General features: G+C 50.5%; 1 protein-coding gene across 1 annotated transcript in view; it reads left to right on the top strand.

Annotated features, from left to right (window-relative positions):
• ACAP3 (ArfGAP with coiled-coil, ankyrin repeat and PH domains 3) overlaps positions 1-12,236 on the top strand; it is a 212,763-nt gene that overhangs the window by 131,113 nt on the left and 69,414 nt on the right. Inside the window, exons 5-6 of the mRNA XM_075906591.1 lie at positions 413-471; positions 7,776-7,959. Coding sequence (XP_075762706.1) covers positions 413-471; positions 7,776-7,959 — 243 coding nt within the window. The remainder of the gene's footprint in view (positions 1-412; positions 472-7,775; positions 7,960-12,236) is intronic.

The following is a 12,236-nucleotide window of genomic DNA, read 5'->3' as shown; positions in this document are numbered from 1 at the left end:
AGTACAACCCTGCTACATTGGGCATCCAGAACTCGGGATAAATGGGAGCTGGCCAGACAGTTTGGGAAGGATGCATTCTCATGTCTCACACTAGCACTGGCGAGGGGGAAACACTCATTCCAGTGCCAGCCACTTCTGCATTGTTCTTAGAGTAGGGAGTGTGCACAGGTGCCTAGCATGGACACTGAGCCCGTGGAGCTAGGCCAGGAATCAAACCCACCTCCCGCACACAGCAACAGTGAGCCCTGAACATTTGGCCTGGATTCCAAGAGGAGTCACGCTTAGGTTTCCCCCTTCACTTTGAGGTTGTCAGGCCGGGCCAGGTAACCCTCCCAGCACTGCGCTTCGGCTTCGCTCTGGGGACAGCTTCCCATTTTCATCTTTTCTTGTTATTTTTTTTCTTTTATCTTAGATCCTTTTTGACCAAGCCCAGAGGTCGGTCCGGCAACAGCTGCACAACTTTGTGAAAGAGTGAGTACCAGCTGGAGCTCAGTGGTGAACTACAGCCCTCTCGTGTCTGTGGTAAAAACAAGATTTCAATACACTGGCCATGCATATATTCCTGGCCCTGGTTGGAGTGAAGGGAGGGGTCCCAAGGGTCCGACTTTTGCAATGGGAAGGGGTGACCCCCACTGCTGTTGTGCTGTCAACTCCCCGGGCTGTCATGGCAGAGGTCCCTACTTCTGGGTGCAATACAAGGTCCCCCAAAAGTTTAAAATTTAAAGCTGCGCATGAAGCCAAACCCCAGATCGGAGCATTCCAGAAAGGTGTGAAAGTTCTGTTACGGTCTATACTTTACAAGCTGATTGAAGAACCTCCAACCTCAACACCCCACAAAAATCCAGATCTGTGAAGCAGGTTTTTTCCTATTGGAAGGGAGGTGCGTGCTGATTGCACACAGCATTGACTGGGAGAGCCGTGCATTCAATCAAAGCGCTGCTAGGGTTACAACCCTGTGCGGATAAAAAATGCATATCTGCATCCGCCTCTGCAAAAATGATCTGTGGCTATCCGCATCCACATCGGCGCATGTGGATACCTGTGGATATAAAGCCCATATCCGCAGATTTTCAGGGCTCTAGCTATGGTTCACCCTACAAATCTAGGTACCCAAGTGCAGTGAGCAAAATGATCCTGTCCCAGGAGACTGTCTGGGTACTGACAATCTTGCGGCTCACTGAGATGGAGGAGGGCCACTCATGCAGCCCACTCACTAGCCTAGGTTGCCCATCTCTGCTCTAGCTTGATATGACTTGTAAAGCACCAGACAGCGGCCACGGTCTGCCACAATGCACACAGACACTTCTTCCCACAAGGGCTTCACTTCACTTTGGAATCCCGCAGCGGCATTAAATTCAAAGCTTCTCAGGGCACCTGTATCCTTCCAAATCAAACCCTGCTTCCCAGGAAGCCTTTGAGGCAGAAAATGGAGCCTGTGGACTTGGTGGCATGTAAACGTTGCAGGTAGGAGAAAGGGTTCTTTCTGGCTGTGGAGGAAGCAGCCGTAGACTCCTCGGGTTGGAAGAGACTTCAGGATGTCATTGGGTCCAACCCCCTGCCCAAAGCAGGACCAATCCCAACTAACTCATCCCAGCCAGGACTTCGTCAAGCTGGGACTTAAAAATCTCTAGGGATGGAGATTCTACCAGCTCCCTAGGGAACCAATCCCAGTGCTTCGCTACCCTCCTAGGGAAATGTTCCTAATATCCAACCTAGATCTTCCCCATCTCCGGGGAGAGATCAGCCAGCCATGAAATCATTGTCCCACTCTGGTTTGAAGTCTTGTGAGGACCCTGGCACTGTCAAATCCCAGCCTGCCTCCTAGCTTCCAGCTGGGTAAGATTTGGAGTCAGACATCCCATAACTCCCCTTGCCCCGATGCTGCATGGCCACCTGCTCTTATTCGTCAGCCTGAGTCCCCGCTGCCTTGTTCCTCAACACCTGTGCAAAGGGGGTGTAAAACGCCCACCTGTGTGACAGAGGATCCATTGTATAAGTAAGTGCGGCCATGTGGCGGGTGCAAAGTAGCAGAGAATCAGGGCCTGAGAATCATCTGGATGTGGAGGTCCTGCAATTTAGATCAACTTGCTCTTTCCCTTGGGAGGGGCGAACAGACTCTCTTCTGCCTTCGTAGGCTGTTCCCACCCGCTCTGCGTGCTCGCACAGCCCATGGGCAGGTACCCAGGAGCAGTGTGAGATCCCAAAGCAGCTGAATATAGGTCAGTGAGGCAATGGCGGCCTTCAGCTAAGCGGGAGCCGGTTTCCATGGGAACGGGTAATTGAGTACGAATCCATCAGCAGCTGTGGGTGGCTTGATGGGGGCGGGACCTACAGTTGATCCTCTGCCCCCCCAGCACGCCCCCTTCCCCCTCATCTCTGCCGAATCATTTCTCTGATGAGCTCGGATTTAATCCGCCTAAATCCTGGCAACCGGAAGGGGGAATTTCACCTTCCTTTGGGGGCTGTCACCGTGGCAGCGTATTTGCATTCGATTTTCCTTTTGTCGTGCCCATCAGACCCCACCACCAGGCTCTTTGATCTTCAAACTGCTGCCGATTCTTGGAAATTGGTTCTGCGCTTGGCATAATTTTAAAGATGCTTCCCTTACACCCCCCCCCACCCCTGAACCCTGTTGGCAGTTTCCTGGGTGTGAACATTGAAAGGGAGGCATCATTTTAGCCACAGCCTATCGGATGACGGTCACTCTCTAATTAGCCCCTCTCGCTCCTTGCCACTGCGATGTGATTGAACTCACTGCTGGCTTGACAGCCATGGAGCCTGAAGGCTTGTGTTTCTCCGGGAGTCAGGCCCAGCATAGGCAGTACCAGGGTAAGTGTTCCAGCCCTATCAGGAAAGGGGAGAACAGGCCATGTCTGTCGGCTAAGGGGGTTGGCTAGTGACCGTCGCAATGGCAGATTTTGTGATGTGGACTCCTGCCCACTAGGGATCATGTGGAGACCCGCTACGCTCTGTTCTCACTCGCTACTGAGCCACCATCGGAGAGAAGTCATTGTTCACCCAGCCTGGCATGCCGAGGGGGTATCTAAGGACTGGTTTTCAGCCTTTCCAAGTGTACCCCTTTCAGGAGGCCGATTTATCTTGCCTTCCCCAAGTTGCACCTCACCTTACAAAATCCGACTGAAAAATACCGAGGTGTCACAGCCACACGGTGATTGGGAAATGGCTCATCTCCTTGTTCTTACCATATACTCGGAAGATCTGTGATCTCATCAATGCAAATAATCTCGCCACCGATGCAGATTGCCACTTTTCCACGCCGTCTTGTTTTGTGCGGTTCTCGTCTACGTTCTTCCATGAATCCTCCAGCATGCTGGAGGCCTCCTTCCTCTTGCTCTTTTTCACTCCACCGCCATGAGGAGGAACGGCACAGGACTGAACATGGTGCTGTATTAACATAGTGTTGGTAGTTGCTGTGGCCAGATGGTTACCTGGTGGCCAGCCTTCTGCTGACGGACCTCTCCGTGCTCTGCTAGGCTGGCCCGTGGATGGAGGAGACAAGAGTCCGCTGCCAAGGCCAGACTCGAAACTTTTCCAGATTGGTAGAACCTGCCAGAGCTGATGCTCCGCTGGCATAGCCTTCGATAGCCCAGGGTCCCCTCCACGCCTCGATGAGGAAATGGAATAGTATTTTGTGGAGAATTTTTACCATATAACCCTAAAATAAATCAATGACAATATAAATACTGTACAGGTTGAACCTCTATGGTCCGGGATTCTCTGATCCAGCAACTTCCATGGTCCAGAAGGACTATGGATGTCGCTGGACCAGAGAGCCCCAGCCACAGAGGTTGCCAGAGGCTAGGAACTTAGCTGGCAGGCAGCCTGGAGGGCCTGTGGCTTGGGGGCAGGAAGCCCAGCCAGCGGCCAGCAGCCCAAACAGGGCTGGGCAGGGAGTCCTAGCAGCCTTGTCTGGCTTCCACAGCCGGGTCTCTCATACCAAAGGAATCCAATTCCTGCACTATCCCCAGGACCACTCGGCTGGAATCTCATGGTCCATGTGGCTTATGACCAGTATTCCCTTGTAAGCTGAGCGCTTGGGCAGCTGTCCAGGAGAGATTCAAATGCCGCCCAGTTGATTAGCAGAGCACTCATAGCCACAAGCATGTGCTTCTATTTGTGGTGCACATCCGTACATGCCTTGGTGCACGTAACAAAATTTATTCTGCACACAGATGGAAAAATATTAGAGGGAACATTGCTTATTATGTGTGCAGCTAGGCTGAGGGTGAGGTAAAGAGATAGCAGCCACTTTCCCCTCCCTCTGTTCTTGGCTAAGCATCCTAGTGGGGGAGGAGAGGGAAGACACACCATTCATTTTTAGCCTTGGTGACATAAAGCCTGCCTCTGGCTGTTGGGCTGTTGAGAGCCCATGCCACTTGGCTCTGCCAAGCCCACCAGCAAGAGCCCAGCAGTGCTAATAATAGAGTCTGAGGGGATAGTTTTAAGATCAAGAAGAGAGTGTTTTCATGGAGAAGTTTGTGGTACTTGAAATTCAACAGATGAGTGTGCGGGCATGTCTTCATGCGCAGCAGCAGGCGAGAGACCGGGGGCAGGCCGTGTTTGTGCGTGGGTGCCTTCGTCTGCCATTCCAGCATGAGCGGCAGTGAAGAGTTAAAGTTGAGGGCCTGTTGGTGTCGGGCCTTTGAGTTCAAAGCAGAGATGACGCCACGGTTTGGTTTCCGTGCCTACGTCAACGGCTGCTCAGGCTAATTTGCGTTTTGAACAGCCTGTGGCACATGGAACAGGAGGTGCCGCTGCGTATTACTTGATTTATTAACAATGGACATGCGGCTGTGGCGAGAGTTATGCTGCTGGCACTTCTGCTTTGCCTCAGCAGTTCTCCTCTGCTCATAGACTGTAGCTCCAGTATGGATTAGGGATGTAAAATCCCACTTAATTGGTTAACCAGTTAAATGTGATGTTTAATCTATTAAAGGGGGCTCCCCTGCCTGTGAAGCCAGGCTGGAGTAACCCTTCCCCCTCACGCAGCAGGCCTGTCCATGGCGGGCCTGGGTGCATCGCAGGCAAGTGCTGCTTTGGTTGTCTGAAGCAGCCCCTGCCTGTGATGAGCCCAGGCCTGCTGCGGACAGGGGTTGCTCTAGACGACGGGAGCAGCCCCTGACTGGGGCAGTCCTCCCGTGGGGCTGGAGCAGCACCTTGCCCATGGTAAGTGGGGAGCTGCTCCAGGCTCCCCTGGTTAACAGTTAACCAGTTAACCTTCCACATCCCTAGAATGCTAATACTTCAGTGGTTGCCCTGCATATTCAGTTTCTGCTGGTTTTTTGTTTGTCTTTTTTAAAGCAACCGGGGAGGTGAACACGCGTGAAGAATCTTATCAAACCACAATCATTGTCGGGGGATGCAGGGGCAAGGGCAGTGGGGATGTAACTATTTTTATTTAATTGACTAGATTTCAAGTTGAAGGGGTTTTTAAGACCTCACCCTCACCCCCCAGCCGCTATTGTCAGGAACTAAAATCCATAGCAGACTAGTTTCTCGTGGTCGGGGTGGGCAATGATTTTTGTTGGGGGGGAGCCACACCAAGAATTTGGAAAGTGGCTGAGGGTTGTACTCTTTCTTGATATTAACGGAGGAAGTGCAGGGTCTGGGATGGAGGTTGGGTGCAGAAGGGAGCTTGGGGTAAAGGAGGGCGTTTGGGTGAAGGAGGCAGTTGGGACCTGGGGCATTGGACTGCGGTGCAGGGGGTGGATTGTGACCTAGGGCAGGGAATTGGGGTATGGGAGGGGGTGCAGAGGTTTGGGTTCTGAGCTAGGACAGGAGGGGACTGTGATCTGGGGCAGGGGATTAGGTGCCGGATCTGGGAGGGGATATGGGTACAGGAGGGGGGCAGAGGATTTGGGTATGTGGAATAGGGGGCAGGATTGGGGGGCAGAGTGTTGGAGAAGGGAGGGGCTGGGGTGCCAGAGGCAGGCCCTGGCCTGGAGACTTACTAGCCAGCAGCCTGTTCCTGTATCAGTTTCCCTGCCTTCTCTGCCCCTGCACAGGCTATAGCCATGTGCTCTGTGAATAATTAGGAGCCCCTTGTGCTTCATGGCTGCCTGTTATTGAAACAGGCAGCTCCCATTGGCTAGTTTCTGACCAGAAGTTGGCCAATGGGATTGTGCTGGGGGCAGGAGTAGCTCCTAAAACTTTCCCCCTCTCCTCCGGACTCACAGTTTTTAAAGTGAAACTGCCCCACAGCCACGTTTCTGAATAGCGTGCAGGTAGGGTGAGACAAGCAGAGAGCTTGCCTGGGGCTCCCTGCAGCATCCAAAGGCTGGATCCGGTGGCTTGGCACATTGGATCTGGCCCGTGGGCCGTATTTTGCCCAGGCCTGCTCTTGGTTATAGTACTTTATTTCACCTCCTGTTCTACAGTGTCGTGTTGCCAAGCAGTGTAAAACAGGTGCTGTTTTCCATCCCAGAAGTGATTGCATTTCAGGGTGGGTAAAGTGATTCCTGTGTTTGCAGAGCACTGAAATACAAACGTATATGTGTGTAAGCATCTCATGCGGTGTGGTGATTATCATCAAGCCAGCACTTCAGCCTGAACTATGCTGTGTAATGCCACACCTGAGACGTGTCACAACACAGAGGTTCTTGAATACACAACACAAAGTAGCTAGCTCACCCTGTGCCCAGCAAAGTTGGCAGATATGGTCCGGACATGGACCTTAGAAAACCTGGGTGCCAATTACTGGCTCTGACTCTGACTGGCTGTGTGACCTTAGGTGAGTCACTTGTTTCCTCTACCCTCTTTATCTCTCTTGTAAGCTTTACAGGAAGGGGACTCTCTATACAGCACTAGCACAGCATCAGTTGATGTCTGTAGAGGTTACTAACTATTGCTAAAGGCCACTTTATGGATCCAATATCTCCCCTCTTGCACATTAAACAAATAAATGTGCTGGCTAAAAGGATCCAAAAAAGTCTGAAAAAAAATGAAACTTCTAATTTTAACACTCCAAATCAACAAACTCAGCTGGCAGGTAGAGACACACATCTGGGCCATGGGCACTTGGCTGGGCAGTGAATTTTAAACACGAAAACTAGCCGGTTCATGGCATTCTCACAGGCGCCAGTAGAGTATTTTGGGCGACATATAATTTGACTGTTTTCAACACTGCATGTTATGAAACATCCCAGTTTCACACCAAGGCCGCTGGAGCGCACTGTTCAAGTCGTGCGGTTGCTGGGTATGGGCCTGGGCGGTATCCCTGAATATTCTGAAGGAACCACTTTTAAGGGCAGTGTTCTTCTTTGCCTCCAGATGCTTTGGGTCAGATTCTGACTCATCACTGCATGGCGCTTTAAGGCCAGACATCCATCAGCTGAGGTTAAAGGAGTTAGTGGGTGGACAAACCTTGAGTGAGACCTCCTGTCTATCATGGGCCATTACATTTCACCCAGATACCCCTGTATGAAGCCCAAAGACACAACATTTCAGTCCTCAGAGAGTAAACTGTGTGCCACAGACACAGATGCCCAGATAATCCCAACTGGCAAACCAGCCTTCATGCCAAAGAGGAAGACAAACCCCTCCCTCCCTCCTTTCCAAGGTTCCTGCCAGTCTGAGTTGGGGGAGAGGGGATTCTTTCCAGTTTTGGCAGAGCTGAGTACGGTGTGAGTTCAGGATCTGCCATTTAATAGATCGTTCACCACTGGGATCCTTGCTGTATTCCAATGCCGATTCTTTTCTTGTCCTGACTACCCTGTAACAGTGGTTTCTACCATTCTGCCCCCTCTGGGTTCCAGTGACGTCCGGAAGTTCAAGGAGACGAAGAAACAGTTCGACAAGGTGCGCGAGGACATGGAGATCTCTCTGGTGAAGAACGCGCAGGCGCCGCGGCACAAGCCCCATGAGGTGGAGGAAGCGACGGGCACTTTGACCATCACCAGGAAGTGCTTCCGACACTTGGCTTTGGACTATGTGTTACAGGTGAGGTTCTGGCCTACCAGCTCCGTCCAGTCCTCCTGTCATAGAATCAGGTGTGCCTAGGATAAAGGCTGAGTATCCATCAGCCCAGGCTAGAGGAGGCAGTGAGTGGACGGATGTGAGAGGTGAGTGTCTGACATTTGGGTTTGAAATGGCATCTGTTGGGAAAATTATCCAGCACTTAACCTGCTGCCTCAACGGGGAGGGACTTAAAAGTCAGTGTATGACCAGGAGGGACCAGGTCAAAGACATTTGGAACAGAACTGGAACCAAAGGCCATGTCTGAGTGTTTGCCCCAATTTCATCTGCTGGGTAACCAGGCTGTGGCAGCTCCAAGGATAACCAGGAAAGTCAGTTTTCCCTAGATCCCAGGTCTGCTTTGACCATCCTTTACATGGCGTAGCCCAGCCTGCCCATATCAAATGCTTACTTTGTCATCCCTAGGAATTTGTCAAGCAATCAAGTCTAGTTGTTGATAGAGCAGCCCCTCCAGCAGTTGTACAATAGTGGAACTTATCCCACCCCGCTTAAAGCAGGTCAGAGTCTTAGGGAGAGCAAGTTTCTCTCTGCCTCTCGGATCTGACTGCAGATCTCTCCTGTAGGACGTACAGGATGACATTGTGCAATTAGCCAAAGTAAGAAAGAGAGATAATGCCCACGAGGGTCTTTCCTCCCCCACATTCTAACTGTGAGTCACAGCCCGTTCCTTCAGAGCGTTTCCTTTATTCTGGGTGCATGTGTGCCCATGTATGTGTGTGTTTGCATATATATTTGTGCATGCACACGCGTGACTGTATGCAGTGGTGTGAGTGCGTGCGTGCATATACACGTGTGCGTGTTTTTGTGTAATCATTGCTTGAAAAATCACAGCCTAGCTCAGTGATGGGCAACCTGCAGCCACATGCAGCCTATTGGGAGATCTATGTGTGGCCCACAAGACATTTTGTTTACTGTAACCCAGGCACGGGGTTGCCAGATTCCTCTGGTTTCTGCCCGGGTATTCTTTATCCTTAAGTGACACTCACATAAAACAAGGGCACGTGAAGTGAGGTGCATGCTGATTGCACACAGCATTGACTGGGAGAGCCGGGCTCTCCCTCTGCAGCCAATCAAAGTGCTGCTACAGTGCAATCAGCACACCCTGCACATTCTAGGTAGTCAAGTACAGTGAGCAAAGCTACCCTCTCCTGGGAGACTGTCTTGGTTGTGACATTCTTGCGGCCCTCTGAGATGCCCTTTCACTAGCCTAGGTTGCCTATCGCTGGCCTAAGTGAAATGGTAAATGCCATAATAATGTTTCATAAACAAAGTCCCTTGATTGAAGCTTCTTTTAGCATTACAGTCTTCTCAAGGAACATAGTGCTTGCCCCTACGATTATTCCTTGCTCTCCCCCAAAGGTTTTGTTGCATCATTTGCAGTTTTTATCAGCTGACTTCAAGTTCCTGCTTCCAGACAATGGATTTATTAGCTGAACAAATTCAGTGCTAATATTGATCCATGTGTCACTCCACTAGCCTTCATTCCCTGCAGCATCAAATTGGGACCATCTGCCAGCACCTTCTGTCTTATCACGAGCTAGTCTATGATGTCACAACCTACTGATTGCGGAGACTCATCTGTGGGTGGATAGAGGACACTGTCCCTTTAATTTGCAAATCATGGGTGCTTTGCTAAACTTGGTGGATTGTAGCTCTTGGGTTTCTGGGATTTAGAGATAAATCCAGCTGTGGTTGCTGGCAGGGTCACCAGGGAAAGAAGTTCCTGTGGTGTAGGCCAGTATCCAAGGCTGACGAAGGTAGAAAGCTCCACTAATACCATAGGCTGGCCCAGTAGGATTTCTTTCCAGGAGGAACGATTTAAAAAGACACACGCACCCCAAAAGACACAGACAGAGGAAGGCAAGTGTCCCTTTGTACCTCTTTAGGCTCAGAGACATTAGCAAAGGAAAAGGGTTAGTATTTTATGTATTTAGGGTTGCCAGGTGTCCGGTATTCACTCGGACAGTCCGGTATTCACATCCCCCGTCCTGTAAAAAAACCAGAAAATACCGGACAGGTAAAATGTCCCGTATTTCCTGTTTCCCTCTGATGGAAGCCTGGTGGGGACAATTTTCCCCTAATGTATCTGGCGAGGGAGTGAGGAGCGTGGGGCCATTTAAAGGCACAGCGCTTTTTTGTGGTTGTTTTGCTCAACAACTTTGGTCACAACTTTTTTTTTCTCAACAGAATTTTTTCCCCATTTTTTTTGGGGGGGGGGGCTCAGTATTTTTGGTTAAACCACCTGGCAACCCGATATGTATTTATTTATGTGGACACACTAGGGACCCTGGATCTAACTTAAGTCTGCACCCACCGTGCAGCTGTTTCACAAATCTCTGTCCCCTTAAGACAACTCCCTTTCCCTTTTTCATATGCCTCGGAAAAAGAGGAGTCTTGCTCCAATGGCATAAAGGGGTTGGCCTGTAATGCAGAATCTGGCCTAGCTTTTTTTTATTTTTATTTTTTTTACTAATGTGCCTCTTACCTTAACCAAGGAAAGTAGATTCCGGCTTCTCCCCTCCCTGTTTTATCCCAGCAGCCATCTATCTGTCAGTGAAGTCCTGTTGGGGACTGGGATGTAGGCCGGCATAAGCCCTCTCACATTGAAAGGATACTTCCCCAACCCCAGCCTATGGAGAGTATCCACAGTTCCCAGAATACCACATAATTATAGGGGACAAATTGAATTAAAAACAAGGACGGGGGGTGGTGGCTGAAAGGCTAAAAGGAGGGAACTGGAGGGGGACACTGAACAGGGAGCCCCGGATAGCACACACTGCCCCTCGAAGGCATTGAAAGAGCCAGGAGACATTCTGTCAGTGTGTGTTTGCAGATTTGCACAGTAGTTAATAACTTTAACCCCAGCTTTTCTTGAACACCTCAAACACACCCCAAACACACAAACACATCCTCAGAAACACACCTCAAAATTGGATTGCCTGACGCAGTTACTTGAGGTAACTGAGTATTTGTAAGTGCCAGATTAATTTGTTTTTCCCAATATGCATTTGTGTGGCCTGGGAGTGCCATCTGGTGGCTGGTTTCGTTTCTTCGTTAGAATGTCTATATGAGACCAAATTAACAGAAGCAGCCAGGGTGGGAAAAAGAGATCTGACGGGGAAAAAAAAACCCACCTCCTTTAGGCCTCAAGCAGAGTCCAGGAAACAACCCTAGCAAAGCCATCAATGGCAAACCTTCACCCTTATGGCTTGGTTTTTCCGCTAGCAGCAGACCAAAGCTCTCGTTTCCTGGACCAGCGACCTGGGAAACGCAGGATGCCTGCCCCTCCTGCTTCCATGCCACACTAATTTCCATTCACCATGAAACAGACTTTGGCCATGGGCCCAAAACTGGAATGAAAGAACTTCGCTTTTATGAATGTTTGCCAAAAAAAATGAGAGTCCAAAAGGGGCTCGGAGCCAGGGGATTGCAATCGAGGGTCTGATTCCCCAGTGCAATCTGGGAATTTGCTTTCCTCAGGTGGTGCACAGAGGCTGGATTCTGGTTGTGAATGACCACGAAGTGTTCCCCTTGTAGAGTGGAACTCCCTATTTGGCTCCCACCCACCTCCTACTCCCATCCTGGCTGCAGCGGAAGGGAGGAGGGGAAGGTTTGGGTTGTGTCTAAGCCAAGTCCCTGTCCAGGAGCCTCACTGGTATAAAGCCCTCAGGGTATCTGTAGCAGGAGATGGGATATGGCTGAGGAAGAACCAGGAGGCAGATTCTGCCACACACAGATACACCCCATCCCCCACACCAAGCACAGCCTCCTTCGACATGAGGGGAGGAATGGAGCCCTCAGGGCCTGATCCATGAAAACATGTGCCCGTAACTTTCACCCCGCTGCAGTCTCAGCTACTACAAGCACAGCCCCGTCCGAGCTAATTGGTGCCACATTTATAAACGAGCTACTAACACACCAGGACCTATTTTGCAGCTGTCATGGTAACATATTGTTCGTGACACTGACAGCTGAAGCCCCATAGAAGTCTTCTGCTACATTTGACAGTCTCTTTAGTGCTAATTACAGCACTTGTAAGGCTTCCCAGGCTCACTCACGGGGTCCATGGGAAAGGTATTATGCAACCACAGGCCATTCCGCTTTTATTTTGAAGGCGTCGCTATCGCAAATTGCTGCTGCCCGCTCACTTTTCATGTCCCTTTAATGTTTTTTTTTTAATCTCAAAAGTGTTTTTCATCGCGTGACCTGTGGTCTGTGACCTGAGCTTACAAGAATTTCCT

Source organism: Pelodiscus sinensis, chromosome 23 (assembly GCF_049634645.1).
Source record: "Pelodiscus sinensis isolate JC-2024 chromosome 23, ASM4963464v1, whole genome shotgun sequence".
Taxonomy (NCBI): Eukaryota; Metazoa; Chordata; order Testudines; family Trionychidae; genus Pelodiscus; species Pelodiscus sinensis.
The sequence above is the reverse complement of the archived record's forward strand: the minus strand, read 5'-3'. Positions and strand labels throughout refer to the sequence as shown.